Source organism: Seriola dumerili, unplaced genomic scaffold, assembly GCF_002260705.1.
Source record: "Seriola dumerili isolate Sdu_G_001 unplaced genomic scaffold, Sdu_1.0 BDQW01000024.1, whole genome shotgun sequence".
Taxonomy (NCBI): domain Eukaryota; kingdom Metazoa; phylum Chordata; class Actinopteri; order Carangiformes; family Carangidae; genus Seriola; species Seriola dumerili.
In genome coordinates, this window is record NW_019174279.1 from 2,090,944 (window position 1) to 2,112,941 (window position 21,998).

Genomic DNA, 21,998 nt, shown 5'->3' on the forward strand with positions numbered 1-21,998 from the left:
GGAAAGCTGCACCACTGCCTTGAATAAATATTAGTCTATCTCACTGTTTGTGGTTTCCTCTTTAACACTTAAGCTCTAGATTTGCCTGTTCTTGTACATCTGGACAGGAAGTTAAAGGTCTTTATCAAGTTTGAATAAATTCTTAATTTCTCCATTTGCTATATCAGGGGCCTGCATTGTATTCAACATCTCACATTGTTAAAATAATTGCCATTGTATTTATCAATGCATTTTGCTCAAGTATTACCATTGAGTGCACATTTATATACAGCTGGACGGACTCCCTAACCCGGCAATGTAAGTGCTGTTGCACAGACCAAAGGAAATGTCATGATATATGGATAAGAGCAGTCTTGTGTGCAGACAGAAGACAAAATAATGTAAATGCCTCATGGAAATGAAGCAGTGTAGTCATATCTGTCTATTGATGAATGTCAATTAGCAGATTTTGTCAGCTGTAAAAGAGAAACTGCTAACAAAGCTCCACAGAGCTCCTTGTATATGCATGAGTAAAAGAACTGCACAGTTATTCAGTATGTCAGGAACAAGCCAAAACACAGAGGCACTGTAGAAAGTACAAATTAACCAGTATAATTAACCTATGTATGTATGTTATTGGTTGACATTTGCTGATAATTGGCATGCAATTACTCACCTTTGCAACAATGAACTGCACTTCTAATTTTGTAATTTCAATAATGAAGTGTTTTTTATTAAATTAAATGTTCATATTACTTTGTCTTCTCGTATGATTGTTATCTCGCTGCAGAAGACTACTTACTCTGTGAATGAAGTCCAGTGCACAGATATTCTGGGATCACATAGCAGCAGCACAATGAGTACAGAAGGATATTTCTGGAATACAATCAGAAATGGAACATCTTAATATGCGCTATGATTGAGTAAATGTAATAATTTGCACAATACTGTTAAATGACACATCACATTATGTATACAGTCACTATTAAGTGAGTTATTTACCTTTTGACTCCACCCATTTCATTGCTTGATCCGGAAATGAAAAAGCACCTGCTGCTGGATGTTTCTTCAGAATGGGTTCCAGATGAGACCCTGTATATCTGCTCCCTCAGCAGGAGTGAAAAACTCCAGGTCACAGTGAGGGGTCTCTTATAGGCTTGACTGTTGCTTGACATTTATTTGGGGGAGTGAGTCAACACTCTTCAGTGTCAACTCTGCATTCCACTGGAGTTCTCCTGCACCCACCTTGGATTTAATCTTAATCATTCTTCAAGCACGCAGTCACTGTCATGATTTGTAGTTCTATTTTCATGATTGTGTATTATAAGTGATAACATTTACATTAGCTGTGAAACCGATAATGTTACCCTGTTGTGGCTTTATTTGCCCAGCACTCCTGGGCTCTACATTTTCTGTGATCTCTATGGTTGCATGGTATTCGGACAGCATTGTTTCCAGTGCAGTGAAACTGAAAATCAAGAGACGCTGACTAAGGTGCAATTCAGGCTGTGTTTGCTCTTACAGGCCAAGAAGCATAAAAAAGGAGGCTATGCCTGAAATACACATATTTTCCATTGTAGTGATAACATCCAGAATCCATAGAAGCATTGTGTTTATTACCAGGAAACCCAGCTTGCATGATGTCTTCACAGGGAATTTGTTTGCACAGGGAACTGGGTTTAAGAACAAACCCCATTTCCTCCTCATACCCTGCCATTTATTACTTATTTCAAGCAATAAGTTGATTGGCCTCTGCTAGCACCAATAAGTTAAATTGGACTTATTACAGCCAGAACTCACTGCACATACTGCAGAGGACAGCACTAAATCCCTCTTTATTGGCAGGTTAAGCCTATTCACAGTAGGTCTGCAAACTCAGGCAAAAGGGAGGAAAAAAAAGCACATCATAGAGAAAAATATATCAGACATCTATCTACATAGCTTTATCCAGCCTATCAAAGGAGCCAAACAAACAAACCTCAAATTGTAGAAGTCATTCACACAATGCGAATAGGTTTAAATAATTAAAACTTATTGTAAAATCCTTTAAGAATATTGTATCCTACTCTCCAATGTCACATTTACAGGTAGCAACTTTGCATGTGGCGTCAGCTGCGCCTCTGGTATGTGCAGTAACGCGCAGTTAAATGTTCATCAGTGTGCAGCTGGAGCAGCGCCCGCTGTCAGCTCTTCAGATTGAGCACAGTTAGCTCGACAGCTAGCAGACGGCAATACCCGGAGAGATACATGGCCAGTCTGTCCAGCGTATCGTGTTAAGGGCGTCCCTCCTGTAACTAGGAAGTGAGCGAGTCCGCAGAGTACTGTTTTCTGTCATCACCGCATAGCGAAAGGACGACGAGAGGACTGAAATTGGAGCTAACATTGGTTAGCTAGCTAATGTTAGCTTACCAGCGCAATGGTGAGTAGCGTTAGCTCGGCTGTGCGGCCAGTGTTAGACCCGGTGACAACTGTGCGGTGGGTGGCTAACCATACGCTAACTGCAACGGCTAGCTAACTGGCTATCAAGTGAGACTTTTTCCGTTGGTCCGTTCAAATATGCCTTGTTATGTTTTTGACGGATCGTTCCTCACCTTTAGTGGGCCCTCACTGAAATGTTTTGGTAGCTTCCCACCTGTAACTCAAAGGATCTCCCTGCCGAGATTGTGCCCACTAGCTAGGGACCTTTATCACCTCACTCACTGTAATAGTAGCACCAAAACTGTGTAGGTAAGTTATAACTTAAACTGTGGTTTCTGAATTGGGCTGTTTCAGTTTTGGATTTGAACTGTTGACATAAAGGTTCCCTTTTTTAAATTTTTTTTTTTAAAAAACAGAATGAGCCGATGTTTGTTAAGGCCTCGTCATATGTATATTTCTAATAAGACCAGATGTATTAATATTACTTTCTCCGAGTTGGGTTATTGGCTTGAATTTTCTCAAGTGCCAGTTACATTTCCTTGTCGCCAACTGTCGGATTTTGGTTGGGAACTGTGACATTTTGAATGGCTGTGGCTTTTTGCAAATGACTGTTTTGTATTAATTGTGAGGCTATACACAAACAAACGTTTCAGTGAATGTCTATCCGGCTGGTTAGCAGGTTTATTGACAGTGACATGTCAGCGTACCAACCAGTCGACGCCTTACTTCACCTTTTATATTAGCCATATCGGTAACCTTTACATAAGTGGCTAAAGACAAAACCTGATAAACGAGTTGCTCTGACGACCCCTTATCTCAACGTCAGACCTTCACGGATCACAAAACCTGTGATGTTGACCCGAAATGTAAATTAGCTATTTTTGACTACTTCTTAGCTTTGTTGCTTCTGTAAACATTTACATATCTCTGCATGCGATCCGTGAAACTATGTACATTTTTTCTTCCTTCCCCTGACAGTATTTTAGACTTTGCAGCTTAGTATCAAAGTAAGATCAACACAAGCAGCTGTGACAGATTTTATATAATTTAGATTGGTATAAATTGTAATTGGTCACTTGATTTGTATGAGTGAATTGTCTGAATAATTTGTGTCACTTTTTGTAAAGTAACTATAAAGTGGTTATTGCAAGGTATTAGTAAATGGAATTAACACCTAAGTTAAAGCATAAATCTGCCAGAGATAGCCTAATTCATTTATCTTTGTGTGTCCTCTGTGCCTGCCCAGTGTCATTTGTTTTTAGCTGACAGCTTTTAAAGATCACTTCTTCTAGGAAGGAAGGCACATTTGGATATTAACATAACCTGGTACTATTTTCTCTGTATCAGGCATCTTGTGTCAATGAGGTCAAATTCATGGTGGCCTATTGTGTCTCATATTGGTTTCCACTGACATGAGCACAATGACATGTTGTCTCCTGGTGGATAATTTATTCATTTCATACATGACTAATTTAGGGAGCGTCTGTATGATTGCTTTTGCCAGTTTTATTTTGCCCCTACTACAGCCAAAAACAGCTCAATGGCCTTTTACTTAATTAGGTCTTAATAAAGCTTGAGTTAAAAATGTATAATGCCAAGGCTGTCTGTGTTTATTTCTAACATTATAAATTGGTAATATTATGTTTCATGCCTATTTATGTGATGTTATTCATAGTATTTTCCTCTACCCAGTCATACTAATGCTATAATTATCTGGGCTGTTAACAAATTAGACCCAGAGGACAGACTGCCTCCTATACTAAATGTAAGCCTCATGCCCTAGTAATAATTGTCCTGAAAAACTGACCATAACCCAACTCTTACAGCTTAAACATATAGTCTACAGTCATCTTGTGACTGTATGACTGCTGATATTTTCTTATTATGATTGGCCTCTGATCTTTTGAAGATAATAGGACTTGTGTGAGTTAGGGGGATGATTTTAGCAAGCAAGTAATGTAACTGAAATTGTATTGTGATATTTATCAATATGTCTGTACTTGAAAATACTGTATTTCTTTTTGCTTTTTTTTTGCTTTTTTTTTTAAGAGTTCTGGAGCTGAAAAGACTAATGAGATAACTCTTGCCTGTAGGCCTACAGGTGTATCCCAGATGATGTAAGGCACCTCTGCCTGTAGAGACCAAGATGACTGAAGTTCAGGCCACAGTGGAGTTCTCTGTGGAACTCCACAAGTTCTACAATGTGGACCTGTTCCAAAGAGGGTGAGGATTGTCTCATTTTCTCTACATACCTAATGTTCTCTTCCCTTTTTGGAATGTGTTTCAAGCAGGTGGGAATTCATTAATGCTTTACCAAATAACTTTCTTTCTTTAGCATACATCACAGACAAGTTTACCTTGCTAGTTAAACATAGGTTGGCTTTGAGGAGAGTTGAACAAGCTTTGGTTTTCAGCTTGTAGAAGTGGACCAGGTGTATTTTGCAAGTGTCCCAGCCAGTCTACGATAGTAGTTGATCTTGTTTAGACCTCCAGGGGCCTCAAAAATGCTCTTTGTACAGACAGCAAAGAATATGCTCAACAGTGCTTGGGTATACTATTTTGTATATTTGTGTAAGCTGATGACGTTCTCCTATATGTCACAGTGACTGTTATAGGTAAAGATCCAAAGGTAAATGTTTACAGTAACTGGCCAGTGTTTTTTTTTTTTTTTTTTTTTTTTTTTTTTTTAAAGTACCAAGTAATAAACCTAGATCATTTTAAGAAAAGTTTTCAGAATTGCGGTGAAGTGTACCACATGGGCACAGGTGTGGAGGAGCTTCTTTTTTCTGACTCACTTAATTTAAATTTGTATCTTGATCATCATAGAGCTGCAGGGACAAAAGAAATGTGTATAACTGTGGTAAAACTAAAGATGGTAAAATTTGATTCATGGACCTCTGTTTCTTTTGAAAAGCCCATAATATGTTTGGTATAACAAAGGTCTGATATGGACAGCAGAGATTATAAAATTTCAGCTTCAAGTAACCACTTCAGACTCAACAGGCAGACCTTTGTTGTTTCATGGAGGAGAGCTCACATTCAAGTGTATTTTACACTAAAAAAACTGTGTAGCTGTCAGGTGCTTGTATGCTCTTCAACAGGACACAAGCTAAGGCGTAGATTTCCTCTATGAGTTAAGCTGTCAGTTCCTGCTCCCTGATATAGCTCTAGTTGTGGCACTATGTGGTATGGTTCTTGCAAATACCTAGTAGTAAGGTGTCCAACAAACACAGAATTTACCATGTTCCATTGAAAAAAACTTAACAGCTCTAACAGCAATGGTCTTAAACACCTGCAAACTCTTTTCTTTTTTTTTAACAGAAGTGGTGTACTAATACTCCACTGTGCTGAGATAAAACTCCTGCTCTATTCTCCCAGCTCATCAGTGCTTTAAGAGCTCAGGTTTACTACATGACTGACTGCAAAAGAAAGTGCTCATTATTCATTCATGAAAGGTGTATCATTTTGCAAGCAGAGGCACTTGTACCTAACCTGTGTGGCGTGTTCTCCTTTCACAGAGCTTTTAATGGTGCTTTGGACCAAATTAATACTGCTATCTTTTCATACCAGTATTAATTTGAATTCAATTTGTCTGTATTTTCAGGTTCTACCAAATCCGTGCCAGTCTGAAGGTGCCACCCCGAGTCCCACATAAAGTTGAGACCAGTCTACTTCACCCGGGAGGTAAATGAATCTTTGTACATGTGTCCAATATACACAGTTTTATTCCCACTACTCGGAGGGCCCTATTTTAACCACACAAGTGTAACAACAAGTGCAAAGTGGTATGTCCTAGGTGCATGGATTGTGTGGGCATCTCAAGCACACCTGCTATTTTGGATCATGGAGTTGCAGTAGTGCATTGTGCAAAAGGGTTGGCTGAGGTGGAATATAAATTGGAGGGTGTGGTGATAAATAAATTCACTCTAAGCCGCTAATATCACTGGTCTAACAGCTCTGAAACAGCTGTGCTAATCACAATGACGCATTACGACAACAGCTGAATAAATGGAAAGAGGCTTCTCCAAGAAATCATGTTGTTGTCTGGATGGTGTAAAGCAGCACAGACAGCAGCTGAAGTTTGCATTGAGAGGGAGATGGTGTGGGTTTTGTTTAATTTGTACATTGATGATAATAATAAATAGTTATAGAAATAATAATAATTATATAGATAATAATTAAATTATAATATTATTGTATAAGTAATAAAAAATGTTGATAAAGCTATTCATCAATCCAATGCTCTTTCAGTTTTGTCTCTATTTTATGTCATGAATGTTCACATTATACCAGCAAATTATATTTTTGCAACATAATGCATTTCAAGAATAAAAGATGACATGCTACTTTTTCTAAAAGACAAAGTTGGAATAGAGGCAATGACACACAGGACATCTGACATATCTCACTGACAAAACAAAATACTGAGTCATAACGGCCCGGTTTGACGTGTGGAGTATTGTTTGGGGTTATTTTGTAGCAGCCTGATGCCATATGTACGTGATTTAATAAAATTAAGACAGAGTGGACAGCCATGCACAATGGCACTGCTCTGGCGCAGCAATTATCAAATCAAAGGCTACAGATTTATTAATTGATGTGTCTTGCTGCCTTCAGACGGTTGCAGGGATTTAATGAACTGAAGAAGCTTTTCATACAGTATAAAGCAGTTATGGACAACAGATGCTAGAAGAATCACTCTAATTTATAGATAAATGCAGACTGATTTTACTGACATTCCTGCTTAGAACACAATAAAGGTTAATATTTTATGCCAATTTCAATGGTTCTACTTGCTGGGGAGTGATTGAGTTAAAATGGTTTATTTCCATTTTAAGCAATATGCCATCATTGCTGTACATTTGCTGTGTGTACTTAATTTGCTATTTTTGATAAAATCACCAGTGGCAGCAAATTGCCATTACACCAGAAATAGACGTGGTTCTGAGATGTCTATTCTCAGCACAAAGACATATTTTCCACCAAAATATCAACTACACGGTTTTAGGTGCCTCATTTGAATGAATCTCCCACCTGTTTGGACCTATCCTCACACCTGTGCACCATACAGTCTGCACCAAAATACCACAAAGAAGGGCAAAGCGAGTTTCAAGGTCAGGAAATGACCAAACTGTTGGAGCGCTGCTTTCTCTAGTTTACCAGGTACACTTTGTGGATCCACTTGGTCAAAACTAATCCTTGCCTCTTTCCCCTCAGTTCTCCAATTAAAGCCATTAAAATAATATTTCAGTAACCTGCAGTATACATAAAGTAATGCCCTGCTGCTTGTGTTATTAGACTTCTGGTTATTTCCCTGTAAATGTAGGTGACATCAATTAAGACATACTTATACTTCAGGTAGACTTGCATGTTTACTAGAATTTCATTTCAGCTCTGAGATATTAGTGCTGTTTCAGTGAAACTAATTATTGTTATTGTGTTATTGCAGATTTGGTTCACTTATTGTTTTGTTGGCAGGGAGCTGGTAGGGCACTGGCTAATCTCACAGGCCACTCCTTGTTCTCAGTATTTCTCTAAGGCTTTGTGTATATGCCCCGTCCCCTTTCTTAGAGACCTGCACTGCTCCTTTCGCACTAAGCACTCAGTTCTTTCATTCATAAATACAGAGGATCATCAAGAGAGTATGGGATTCCAGTTCTTAAATGTTTTATTTTCCTTTTTTATGACTTATGTTAATATCGTTCAGTAGAGTAAATGGGAAACAGCTACACTTTCATCGTTAATGTAGAAGATATCCCAGGCACAGGTTATAAGATAACCATTACCTGTAGGTTGGCTTATTTATCTTATCTGTCATTAAGGGTCCAAGAAGCGAAGCTGCAGGAACCCTATTGTTTTTGTTCTGTTTATTTGGAATAAGCAGGGGGAGTGGGAGAGGTGCACAGTACTGGGTAGATGGAAGGTGTTTGGTTTGTTTAGTCCAGTGATAATTTTAATTCTTGTTTTGTTTCTTTTTCTTTTTCTTTTTTTTTTTAACTGAAGTTAGCATGCTAATCAGCTACCCCTAGCCTGCCCCGTCTTGTAATACTGCTTCACATTAGTGAGTCACTGTAGCTCCCATTCTGCCCTCAGTTCATCATGACAGGATGAAGAATATGTACTGATCAGAGGGCTTATTCTAACCTCTTGTCCTGTAAACACAACAAAGCTGAAGCTCTTGACAAGCAACCATTATCTTCACCAAGAGAACATATGAATGAATACAATTACATACATACACATAGTATTTCTTAAACTGTTCATCTCAATTTTACAATATGTAGATCAGATTGTGCTAAAAGTATACACTTAACCTAAGTATGTAAACTGAAAAATGCATTCAATTCACAATGTATCCTGTCTGTTAAAAACTTTGTGGAATTACACATTTATATATTTTTGTCTATGCATGCACTCAACACTGACTTTGATAAGGATGTGATGGTGAGGAGTTTTTCTCAATCCAAAGGCTGAGGGTTCAAACCCTACTTCTGCCTTATTTGACCTGGTCTTAATGCTCAATCATCAAGTTCTTGGGCTGACTGTGTCTCATTATTTCAGCTTTGATTCATAAAAATCTGATTTCATTAACAATTTAATAAGAAACAAGCATCCAAATTCTTGTACCCAGATTTATTATTTATATTTAAATCTGAAAAATCCCTCTAGATTTCTCTGCATATTTTGCACTGTCAGCCATGTGTAACAACACCTGTCACACAATATAAATGGTTCAGAGATCATATGTTTCTTGAGGTTACACAGGCAAATTCTAATGCAAACAGGTTGGCTATGATCACTCAGTCTACCCACAGCTAATCAAAGTGGTTTTTGTCTAGGCTCTGATCTGGCATTTCCGGCTTCAGTCCAAGATGATGTTATCTGCAGCAAAACTTTCCAAATCCTGTACAAGAATGAAGAGGTTGTGGTCAACGATGTCCTCCTCTTCAAAGTGATGATGCTGCTAGATGAGAAGAAGGTATGTTTGAGACTGAGGTGGTGATTTTACCAGATTTTTTTTTTTTTTTTTCTCTTCCCTTGGCCCCAATCCAAAATATTTGTGTATATGTGCCCCAATCTTATATTTATAATGCCACTGTTATCTGCACATTCGGTGTAGTGAAATCCAATCCAATTGAGATGAGTTTGTCTGACAGCAGCACTTTGGAGACAAAGGAGTTTTTTTTTGTAATTAACTCAGAACAGTGTAGCTGTCAGGATGAATATATTTGTCAAAATTGCTTTTACTTGCTTGTTTGTGCTGCTCAGCAGTTTACTCACTTAAGAAACCCTCTTTTATGGTGGAGGTTCCACTGCTCTATCAGGGCACATTGGAGTGTTTTGATAACCTGTGTGCCCTCATGGCATAGGTCACGCCAACCAAAAGTTTCAAAATGTATTAGGCTTATTAGAGCTGATACCATCAAATAGAAAATATGTTGATGGGTATTTTTACAGATTTTGAAGATATAGTTGGGACGTCCTTTGCTTTTGTTTAACTCTCTCCACTTTTTCTCAATATCCTCAGGTGGAGGAGTCCCTCAATGACATGGATTTCCAGCTCTTCTTGGATTTATATTTCACAGATGGTGATTACACGTAGGTGTTGCAACATTTAACTGCATGCACTTGTGGTAGTGTTTGTGAATTTGATATTTTCATCTCTAATGCAAATGCGACACTAATAGGGTCTTCTGTGTCTTCCTTATTTAATTTCCACAGGCCAGATGATCCGAGCTCTTTACAGAATATCAGTGGCCGCACACTTCGTTTGCACTTTAGCCTTCAGCGAGGCATCCACCAACACATCAATGTCATGTTTGACTACTTCCACCTGTCTGTCATCTCTGTAGCCATCCATGCCTCCCTAGTGGCACTTCATCAGCCCCTTATCAGGTCAGACTGCCACCTAACCCAAGAAAACATGTGGACACTCACAGAAGAGGGTCATTGCTTTGCACTCCAGTATAGTTATATATTCACGCACAGCTGTTGGAGCACTTACATAAATGTCCATCCTGTCATATACTATTCCTGTTTGCAGTAAATTCCAACACAAACCTTTACAAATTCAACATTGCAGTCGAACAGTGAATAAGAAGTAGAGGAAACCTGTCCAGACATGTCGCTGTAAATTCTCGCAGTGATGAGCTGAGTTTGATTTCACTCCATGTGTTTACCTAGTTTTCCTCGACCAGTGAAAACCACATGGCTTAACCGCAACGCTCCAGCACAGAGCAAAGACTCAGTCATCCCACCTCTGGAGAACGTGGTGTTCGGCAGCAGTTATGTCAAGCAAGTATCACCAGATGTAAGTGAAGCCCCTTTATAGAAAAGATCATGTCTTTGGCAATCTTTTTTTTTTTTTTTTAATTTTTACAAGCCACTAAAAGTCAGAAAGATGCCTTAATGCATAATTTTACAAAATTAAGTACTTGATAAAAAGCAAATGACTTTCATAAACTTAATAATACTAAAGAGATCGTTTTCCTTTTTATGAGGGAGAAATAAAGATGAAAGGATAAAAAGATCCTGGTATGTATTCTTTGAGAAAGGGTAGTCAGTAATACAAGCTTTGATTACATGGACATGACTGTGGACCCAGATTTGACAGTTCTACACCCCAGGTAGAATGCTTTGTTCCATTCACTGCATATGAATCATGGGGAGATGTGTCAGGCTGTTGACAGATCGGGCAGACGACGTGGAAACTATCAGACCACTGTCACATTTGGCCAGGAGTAATTGGCCTCTCCTGACAGAGAAAGGTAGACAGCCGGAGCTGCCCCTGAGATGCAGTGGTGTGAATGTACCAGAGTTATTCAGACGGAACAGAGGCAATGTTCCTCATCTCTCCTTGAAGCATCACTAATGAGCAGCTCAAGTATAACAACCCATCGACCACTTTTCAGTTCACTTCAGGGATCTGTACAGAAGTCACTATAAAGCATTGCCATGTAGATATTACACACAAAATAAATGGTTGGAAATAACTGGCAGTTAATCTGTTGTGATTTATAGGGCTGCAGTGGTTACTGTAATATCAGAGTAATGAGGCCTACAGTGTGTAGTGGCATACATTTTTAACCACTTTCTTTTCTATAGAAGAAGTCTATGCTGTTATACATAAATCTGTGCTGAATTCATTAACAAGAATAATGTTTTTTAACAGCCGTTTATCCAGTATATTTACTGGATCTCATTACACTACAAAAATGTTTCCTCACTAAATTCAGTTCTGACTACTGACTTTAGATATAATGTATTTAATTAAAAAAGTCTGAATTTAAATTGGCAAACACCACAGAGATCATGTTACTTTCTCTGAGAGTTTGTCTTTTCTAATGGCAGTGGCTACAAATCAAACGTTTACAAGTGCTAGGGTGTCCAGAACAGCAGTAATATTGTTTACAGAATTAAACCATCTATTGGCTCCTCTCTGTTTCCCTTTTGATCCCTCAGGGCAGAACATTCCTGGTATCTGACCACTGTCTGCAGCATGCCTTCAGTCTGCACCAAAACCTTTGCTCCAATCTCCTGCTTGCCTACCAGGGCCTCTTTGGCTACTTCACCTCTATAACCAAGGACCTGCCCTCCTCCCATCGTATGGAACTAGGTATTCTGCATTGTGGCTTCACATCAACTCATGTCAGAGTGTGGGGTTGTTAAGCAATATAATCCTAAATCACACTTATTTAAATATAGCTCTGCAACACTGCCTTTTACTTTTTTCTTTTTTTATTACAAGCACTGAGAAGAAACAAGCATTTTCAAGGTTATTCAGTATAATATCTTCTGATTCATTTTTTGATTTGATTGATTTTCATTGTTTTGTCTTTTTGGTGTTTCTCACATAATTGCAAGTTTGTTGTGTTCTCATGTCATTTCACCTGATCCCTACACATATTCTACCCTTTAAACAAACTACACAATCAGCAATCCATTAAATTAATTTAGGGATCTAATTGTGGTTGACTAATCTGTAGTTCATTAAACTTACAAAATCATATTTGCATTCAACAGATAAGTCTGTTAACCAGTAGACTAAAGCCAAATTGTAACAGCTCCCAAACACAATTTAACATTGTAACTATGGCTCACCAAACCTAATCCACACAAGTGGACAGATATTAACCCATCCAAGAGGACCAAATAATAAAAAGGTTAAACATGCCTATATGTGCAATCTTACTAGCCAAGCCCAGCATGCAAGTCCTATATGAGAGAGTACTCAGAAGACCCTATCCCCGAAGTCAAAGGCACGTCTACATAGGTATGTCCTGACCCTTACAGTTCCTCAAATCAGCCTGCCTTTCTCTCCCTTTTCCTCTTCACTCCAGTTTCCTTCTTGTAGAAAACACCATGTCCTACTTTCCAGAGACAATATACTCACACTGCTGTCATGTCATCTTTTCATTATTGTATATATTCTCAATCTGTCTTTCCTTCTGGCCTTGCTCAAAAAGTCTTCTAACAGTGATACTGTAGAATTAGTAGACTGTCTCTGGTCATGTCATATAAAAAGTACTTTCTGACACCAATGCTGTCTGACACTACTTCCTGATTCAGTCTGTATTACAGGTTCTTCATAAAACCTTCAGCATACTTCATTCATACTTCAATAAATTATAAAAGTGAGTCTTATTAATACTGTTCCTCTGCCTCCTCAGAGCAACTTGACTTAGAGGCCCGTCTAGCTGACTTATGTGAACAAGTCAAGGTAAGAACTTTCTTTATTATTAAACTATAGCGTATATAAGGTGCTCCGCTGGAAATTCTTCAATTGCCAAGTACTTTGTGACAAATAAATAAGTAACTGAGCAATACTGTATACAGCTCTGACTCTGTGCTTGCTGTCAATCTCACCTGTTGCTTCTGCCCTAGCTTGTTCTCCCACAGCAGCACAGGTTGGGTGGGCAAGGAGGGGCTGCGCGAATCAATGCGCTCTACAATGAAATAATACCATTATTATTATTATTCATACCATTTGTTTCCACTCTATGTTCACCTTTACCAACAAAAACAAATTGAGTGTGTTGCTGCATATAAAAGAAAAAAATAATCAGACTGACTGAGCTCAGAGTACTGCGATGACAGAAAGGAAAAAGTATAGTTATGCAAGGATGAGGGATAGTGTATATATCAATGGATGCAGTATTTGGTGGATATTGAAGTGGAAGTACTTTGATTAGTATTAAGTAATACTGAATTGCAGAAAGATTAACAGGAGTCAATGATGACAATTCTTTATAGTTGTGAAGTGAATCAAGGTGTGTCAGCAAATTATGGAGACAAGAGGGCACAGAATACTCCGTGTTGATAGAGAATTTGTGGGCAGACTCTGGAAGCATTTTATAATTGTGTAGCTCAAATAACCAGTCTTCAGTGGTTCCTGAAAGGTAAGCCCCCTTTAGATTAGGCGTGATAGATGTTTTTGCACAGTGGCACATTTTGCAGGTCAAGTGGCTCTTGTATGTTAGGGTGTATTGCACTTTAATCCCAAATATAGTTCTTCATGTTAGATATCCAGGTACATTAGGTTAGACAGACACAGGAACGGGAATAGATTAACATTTATTTTGGAGACTTCATATGGAATTCAAGCAACTTTATTATATCAAGCAGCTTCTGGTGATTGAAAATATTAGGAAATTAAGGATAACAGTACACTAGTATCTTTGAGTCTTAAGAGGTCTCTGGTTTATTTTATGTGACCCCCAAGTAACAACTAACTCCCGGGGCAAAATTAAACTCACTCTAGCTCATTGTTAAAATAATCTGAAGATCCTACTGACAAAACACATGTCGAAATTGTCTGCAACAAATTAATCGGTTAACAATCGTGGGACATATATTTTATCAGATTTTACGTACTGTAAAGCAAAGCCCGACTGCATAGATCTGCTATTGGTCTTTATGCTGATGTTAGGGAAATATGCTCACTTGAGCCCTCTGCTGGGTGTCTTTGTACTTCTAGCAAAAAGCAGAGTCCCCTGACGAGCTGGCAGAACTGGTAAATATGAACCTGGCTCAGCTCTGCTCTCTGCTCATGGCTCTTTGGGGACAGTTCCTAGAGGTGGTGTCTCTGCAGGAGCATGTTGCTGCCCTACTAGCTATGGAGCACCATACACAAAGAGTGAGTCCCAACTTCTTGAATCATCTTAAAATTTAAATCTCTGATTAAGTTATCTTTAAATGACAATAATCCTTTTTTAATCTGGTAACTCATCCAAGACTACACTTCTGAGTATTCTACTATCTTTTTCTCTACTCTGAGTAATACTATAGACTGAATCTTTACTGTATATTCTGTAATGTGGTGCTATTACAGGTAAGGCGATTTGCTGAGGCTTTCTTTTGTCTTGAACATCCAAGACAATCTGCACTGGCGTACCAGGAACTACAGTAAGTTGCAGTGACATGTTTGTCCTGATTGTGAAATAGTTTTTTTGGTGTCAAGCCTGTGCCAGTAGTTACTTGTCTGAAATACTGTAGCCCTTTGAGGGAAAACTTTTTTTTCTCTCTCTCTCTCTCTGTCTTACTCTCCCTTAACCCCCAACCCCACTCAGTGCTCACAGTCACCAGCAGATGACTAATGCTATCAAAAGCTCCAGCTACTTCCTGTCATTGCCTCCACTTCCAGTGGAATGTGCGGACCTGGATGGGGATGTTAGCTCTCTGCCGATCATCTTTGAGGATAGATACCTGGATTCTATCACAGAAGGTCAGTAACACATTATTGCTGCTGAACTAGACGTGAAGTCATTAAGCTAACTAATGACTAATGACTTTCCCTGCCTTTTTTGTTCCACTCTGTTTATGAAGATCGTGATGGACCCTGGCTAGGCATGCATAATACAAGGACTGGCTCAGTGTCCAGTAAAATGGACAAGACCAACTCCAAGGACTGCAGTGCAGCAGCAAGCCCCATACCTGAGTCTCGATGTGCCCTTATGGATAATGCCTGGCCAGACAGCTATGATCCGCCGCCTAAGTCTAAAGGCAAGTCAGTCAAACTAAAGAAAAATTCAAAGACTGAGAACTCCAAGAAGCTGATTAGACAGGGCTCCAAGGACTCTGTAATTCTGGTGGGCTACAAGAACCTCAAAGCTCCTTATGGTGACCCCAGCACAAAGTACAAGGAAGGGGAAGCTCCCCTAAACCAAGATGAGGAACGAGATACCTTACAGGGAGACTCAAGCAGTTATTTAAGGACTAATGCTAGTTCTACTTTTGACTCTGGTGCCACAGCAGCGCATTCTGGAAACAGTGCTGTTGATTCTGTTGCAGCTGACAACAAAACTACAGCTGCTTGTCAGAAAGGTTTCTTTAAAAATCCTACAAATTTGGTTGCACAGAATAATCCTCAGGCAGGTACTGGGGCTGACCAGGGTGGCCAAAAATTGCCACAGTGGTCTGGTGGGCTGAAACAAATTGAGGTGAAACCAAGTAACAAGGACCCATACCAAGGGGATAAAGTAACAGTTCTTCTACCATGTCGGACTGATGGAAATATCAGTAGTAATATTCCTGAGATAACCCAGACAGACCTCTGTGATGCACAACAGTCTGTGGTGGACTCTGTGTTTGAAAGGCCAGGTAAAGAGACTACACAGCGTATCCAGTCCGGTCTGGTCTCAGTACAGGTTAAGAGTGATTGTATCAGGCTTCCAGATGGAGGAGCCCCCAGTGCCTCGTCTCGCCTCTCAGACTCAGGCATTGAGAGTGAGCCCAGCTCCTTTGCCACTCAGCTTGTTCCAGGATCGCAGACTTGTGCAGGGCTAGGCGTCACTGAACCAGGTGTTGCTGCCCTACAGCCTGAGAGGCCCCTTTTGAGTACCGCACCACGGCCTGTTCAGCAAAGCACTCTGCAAAAGCCCAGTGGGGAAATTCTTTACCCAGAAAGCACCAGTGCAGTCAGTGGGGTCCAGTCCTCTCTCACATCCATCAATTCTTTGCCCTCAGATGATGAGGGCGAAGGTTCCTCTAGGGGCTCCAGTGGAGCTGAAGTCCGAGGCAGGAAGTCCAGTGTGTTGGTGCAGGAGCAGAGTGTAGTCTTCACAGGGGATATGACTAACAAACCTGCCATCACTGCCGCCTGCCCCCCTGACACTGGTGCATGTGATTCCCAACTTATAAAACCTACCTTTGACTTACAGACAGACTCCAAATTAATAGGCAGTTCTGAACTTGGACTAGAGGGAGCAGCTGGTTCTGGGACTGTTAAAGAGTCCCGTAGTGAACCCCATACTGCCTGCCCCTCCAGTAACTCTGCCACTAGTAGCACTGACCTGGTAAAACGTGGGATGGTAGAGAACTACTTTGGCTCATGCTCTAGCACTGATGTGTCTGAGATCAGTCCTGTAGAAACATCTGCTATCACACTGGGAATCCAGACAGGACCACAGGTTGAGGAGGATGAGGACGAGACAGAGCATGAGATGATTGAGAATGGTTACTATGAGGAAGGTGATGGCTATGCTTTTGTGAATGGCGTTGCTGATGAGGAGCGAACTGGGGCCGGAGAAGCAGCCGCTCAAGAGACAACTCTTCTGTTTGAACAGCTTGGAATTGGCTACCTCCACGAAACGAAGGATTTATCAAAAGCTCCCATCTGCTCCAACCAAGCCTCCAGCAGTGTTGGGTGTAGCTTTGGAAGACCTCCCTGTCCCTCTGTCTCCCTGTCCTCTAGCCTGCGGTGGTATGAATGTGCGCCTACACCACAGATGAAAGTGTGAGTCATCCTGCATTTTTTTCTCTCAAATCCCATTTAATGTTATGTGATATTTAATGCATACGATTATCCCGTTTCACACATTTTAAATTAAAATTCATCAACTTATTAAATTATGATTGTGCAGGTTCATCAGGGCCAAGGAAGAAATGAAGCAGCTGAGGCTACCTGGTTTCTTGTACAGTGAGGTGCCTGAGCTGGCGTCCACTGTGCCCTATTTCAGCTTGGAGGAAGACGAAAGCTGTGAAGAAGGCATCCATCTCATAGTCTGTGTCCACGGCCTGGACGGTAGGAAACCTTAAGTTAGTTTCTTTAGAGTCTTTTTTTTTTTTGGATTTAAACATTCAATTTCTGCCTTTCATGTTCCCTTTATTGCTGCAGGTAACAGTGCAGACCTAAGACTGGTGAAGACTTACCTGGAGCTTGGACTGCCTGGTGCTCGTATAGACTTCCTAATGTCTGAGAGGAACCAGGTGAGAGGATTAAAAACACAGACACTGCTGGTGTCTAAAATCACTGTTGTACTGTTTTACATTGGGGAAATGGGTAAACTTGGTTCATTGGGTACATGTCCTTGAGCCTGTTCATGATTCACTGATACAAGTATTAGTATTAGTGTTTGATTCACTAATACAAGTATTAGTGAATGAAACACAACAAAACATACTCTTGTCCTGTTCATTTAATACTCTTTTCATCTACAGAATGACACCTTTGCTGACTTTGAGTCAATGACAGACCGACTCCTGGATGAAATAGTCCAGTATATTCAGATATACAACCTCACTGTGTCAAAGATAAGGTAAGAATATTTAATAAGAAGAAAAAGACTCAAGTTTTACTGTACTCAAGGATATGTTAGTGATTCATCAAGTAGCTGCATGGTGCAGTAAGGCATAATTACTATCTATGTCAAGTACTATATTCATACTATTGAGATAATACAGACTGTAACAGGCTCCTACTCAGCATGTGTCTTCTACAGCATAGTAAACAAATGTGTTGAAAAGTTACTGTAACACTTTGATTTTTCATAAAGTACAGCCATGTACATGTTTTTAAGACCACTTCCATCACCTAGATTGCTGAGGCAAAACATTCTTTTATGTAAATGTTGTCTCACACTAAAAGTATGTCACTGAAGGACTTGCATATTAATGTTGTTTGGTGTCTTTATAGTCTCTAAGGCTCAATTTATGGTTCTCAAAACTAGTTGTTAAGACGTACTGTCAACAACAATTGAAATCCAATTTGTTTACAGTTGTTCATACCGAAGGGTGGAGTGAAAAGCTGGCTGTGATAGAGTGATAACAATATGTTTTGCAGTGAGACACTCATAGTGTTTCACACAGTAGTTCACATTAAAGGTGCTGCAAATTGTTGTGTAACAAATTATAAAAGAGAACCTGAGAGGGAACTACATTACCTGGCTCCTCTCTCACCTCTTCACAGCCGGCCAATCACACAGTCTTTAGTGTGAAGTGTGTTCTGATCATATCTGACCATCTGACATGCAGTTTGGGAAGGAGTATAAATCCCACTTTAACCTTCTTATTCTTGATTTGCAGCTTTGTGGGTCATTCTTTGGGGAACCTAATAGTTCGCTCAGTGCTGAGCAGACCCAGGTTTAAATGTTACCTGAGCAGGCTGCACACCTTCCTTTCTCTCTCTGGACCTCACCTGGGCACACTGTACAACAGTTCTGCTCTGGTCAACACAGGTAAGTGTCAGAGCATTTCACTAATGTTGGTAGATAAAGATTTTCAGAGATTCTACTAATGCTTCTCTTATCAGCTAATTGATAGTTCTTATGTTTGTATTCTCTCTCTCTCTCTCTGTTCACTGTCACAGTGGCAGTTGTGGATCCTGTGAAATAACTGTTAAACTCTCTTCCTAGGGCTCTGGTTCATGCAGAAGTGGAAAAAGTCAGGGTCACTCCTGCAGCTGACATGCCGTGATCACTCTGACCCTCGCCAAACTTTCCTTTACAAGCTCAGCAAGAAATCTGGTTAGCTTTGCTGTTTGTTTGTTTTTGTTTTTTTGTAAGCCAAACACATTTGAAGCTATGTATGTGGAGTATGAGATTGTAGAGGTAACTTTTCTACGGATCTGCTTTTGAAGGTCTGCAGTTTTTCAAGAATGTGGTGCTGGTGGGGTCACTGCAGGATCGCTATGTCCCATATCATTCTGCTCGAATAGAAATGTGCAAAACTGCACTAAAGGACAAACAAACAGGTGAGTTGAAGCAATATCTTTGGTGCGCCTAGTGATGTAAGAACTTGTTGGGATAGGATGTTTTTGGTAAATACACACAGGTGTTGCTCAGATTCTAAATTGTAGAGAAGCAAGTAAGCAGAACAATTCCTAAAGGCTCTGACATGCCAAGCCACAGTTGGGCGCTGGGCTTTAGTTTACCCATTTAGTGCAGTTCTTCCTTATCATTTGCAATCTCCAGTGCAGTTTGTAAGCATTTGGACAGACAAAACTATTTATGTTGCTACTTATTAAGGGGTAATTGAGGGTGTTCTTTTTTTCAGTCCTGCCTTCTTTACTTCTCCATCCTCAGTTTACTCTCTTTTTTCCCCTTCTTTCTTTAACTGTAAACAACACTAAATTGCCTAATTTTGTCGACAAACTAAATCTCAAGCCATTATACAGATCTACACTGAGGGGCTTAAATTGACTAAAGAGCATCAAATGGATCAAACCTTGCCCTGTTCAGCTTGTTGCACTCTTGTCTATACCAGGTCCTGTGTATGCTGAGATGATTGAGAACCTGCTGCTACCAGTACTTCAGAGCAAAGACTGTAATCTCGTGCGATACGATGTCATTCATGCCCTGCCCAACACAGCCAACTCCCTTATTGGTCGGGCCGCCCACATTGCCGTCCTTGATTCTGAGATCTTCCTGGAGAAGTTCTTCCTCGTTGCAGGCCTCAAGTTCTTTCAGTAGAACTGCGGCAGAATCAAACACATGGCTGGACGAGAGGAATGTGGAGCTAATACCTCACTGCATCGAAACCTTATTCTGTTTATGGTATCTGGATTATCTCTTAGTTTTTAAAAACATATACTTACTTTTCAACGACATAGGAGCAAAATCACAGTTTCTTTAATTTTATGTTTATATTAGAATCACAGTGGATTTTTATTTTTCTACTGCCATTTTTTAAAACATTGTTTGTTTTTTGTGTTTGGGAAATGATTTCCCTCATCATATGCTATACTTTCAGTGTTATTTAAGTGTTATGTTTTTACTTTTAATTATTTTTCTCCAAGTTATTCAATTCATTTTAGATGATGAACTGGAAATGTAGCTGCTAAAAAAATGAAATGGCTGTTTTGGTGAGCTGGCCCATGTCAAGTCTGCACATACTGTCCTCACCATTGCACCATGTTTTTCCACCAGTTTTAAGAGACACTGCATTGATTTGCACCACAACTACATTTTAAAAGCTTTTGTACTGAAAATGGTCATTTGTACAAGTTACTTTTTTATCAACAATTTTCCATCATTTTTAAAGGCAAAGCTTGCATTTGAAATAGGATTGTTGCTCAGACTTTGCAGCCTTGGCTTTGGTCTTAATACTTTATGCTGTCCCTTGCCATTGCTGCATTCTGCACATTTACCCAACCTGGTGTTGGGAGAATAAAGCTTTGCCTACAACATAACAACATTTTATTACAGGGGTTTTAAGCAATGCTTATGATTCAGCAAAAGCACAGGTTGGTAAAATGAACTTGTTTTATTGAAAGTATTTGGTTGGTATCATGGTGATTATTTATGTGTTTAAACTGGAAAGTATTGCTTGGAATTTAAAAAATGTTTCTTGGACAGTTGTTTATATATCATCATACTCTACCATTAAATATGCATACAATGAAGTTGATTATATGACCTTTCTTTCTTTCCTTAGTTAATTTGCGATTTGCAGAGTTGTGTCTCTTCTGGTATCAGAGGGTTTGGTACACTAAACACAGGACAATAGTTCCTAAGTGATTTCCTATCACCTACTTGTATGGTCTTAGCTGACAGATATGATTGTAAGTCAGGTTCCTGCAGTTAAAGAAAAATGTTTTTGATCATTTTAATGAATGAACTCATTTTAACAGTTGTCACAATTAATTTAAAGATTTTAATAATTTATTATTATTTTGAGTTACATTAATGTGCAGCTCTGTGTTTGGTTGGTTGTTTGATTGGACTCATAATGAATGCACACATGTAGAAGTAATTGTAATCTTAAAGTTTCTTCAGTACTTTGATTTCCAAATTTGTATTGTTAATGTGACGCCATTTCAATGATTTTTCTGGCATTTTAATTTTTTTGTTTTGTGTTTGCACTGGAGCAAATGGCCCTGCAGATGGCAGTGTCAGAGTAAGATGTGCTCTTTCAAAGACCTACAGTGAATGTGGGACTCCTATTTCAGTTTTAAATTGCCATAATTTCATAATTTAATTTCATATACTGACATCAGAAGGCAAGAACCTTTGGATCCTGTATAGGGCTACATGATTTATTTCCACAAGTTGGTGGATAACGAACCACTTCCCCCTAAGCACACAAAAATATAGACATGCTTATTTGTTTAAAAAAAAAAAAAAAAGCACTATTACGCCCAGGAGAAACATTTATATATATTTTTTTATTCCAATATGAAAAGAAAAACATACAAGTGGGCCTATCGGGTGCTCATGGGCTGATATTCATCACTGCAACAAGTACCACGATAATGGGTCTTATGGTGTGGTTTGACAGTCAGATGAGGCACCCGTGCACTTCAACTGCACTAAAAGCTGATGATATTGGAAACAGACGTATCACTAATTATTAAGTGATGAACTAGAAGCCAATAAAATGGTAAT

The 21,998-nt window shown here is 39.4% G+C and overlaps 1 protein-coding gene across 3 annotated transcripts; it reads left to right on the plus strand.

Moving 5' to 3' along the window:
* Positions 1-2,156: 2,156 nt before the first annotated feature.
* Positions 2,157-21,016, plus strand: fam135a (family with sequence similarity 135 member A). Of its 3 annotated transcripts, none has more exons than XM_022762503.1 (21): positions 2,157-2,398; positions 4,491-4,620; positions 6,002-6,081; positions 9,237-9,376; positions 9,926-9,996; positions 10,120-10,293; positions 10,582-10,708; positions 11,860-12,013; positions 12,593-12,670; positions 13,068-13,117; positions 14,375-14,533; positions 14,729-14,802; positions 14,967-15,121; positions 15,223-17,131; positions 17,259-17,419; positions 17,513-17,604; positions 17,836-17,933; positions 18,700-18,851; positions 19,029-19,139; positions 19,253-19,366; positions 19,879-21,016. In XM_022762503.1, exons 2-21 carry the CDS (start codon positions 4,544-4,546, stop codon positions 20,082-20,084), a joined length of 4,182 nt encoding a protein of 1,393 aa, XP_022618224.1. In that variant the 5' UTR covers positions 2,157-2,398; positions 4,491-4,543; the 3' UTR covers positions 20,085-21,016. The 3 variants fall into 3 exon arrangements, with proteins under 3 accessions (XP_022618224.1, XP_022618241.1, XP_022618233.1); XM_022762512.1 differs by lacking the exon at positions 2,157-2,398 and adding an exon at positions 2,666-2,706; XM_022762520.1 differs by lacking the exon at positions 12,593-12,670.
* Positions 21,017-21,998: the final 982 nt, after the last annotated feature.

What these genes read in the sequence shown, in the direction of transcription:
- fam135a (XM_022762503.1), top strand. Translation starts at nt 4,544, where the DNA reads ATGACTGAAGTTCAGGCCACAGTGGAGTTCTCTGTGGAACTCCACAAG. An exon ending in TCAAGCAAGTATCACCAGAT is followed by an intron (nt 10,709 to 11,859) that starts GTAAGTGAAGCC and finishes TTGATCCCTCAG; the next exon opens with GGCAGAACATTCCTGGTATC. An exon ending in CTCCCATCGTATGGAACTAG is followed by an intron (nt 12,014 to 12,592) that starts GTATTCTGCATT and finishes CAATCTTACTAG; the next exon opens with CCAAGCCCAGCATGCAAGTC.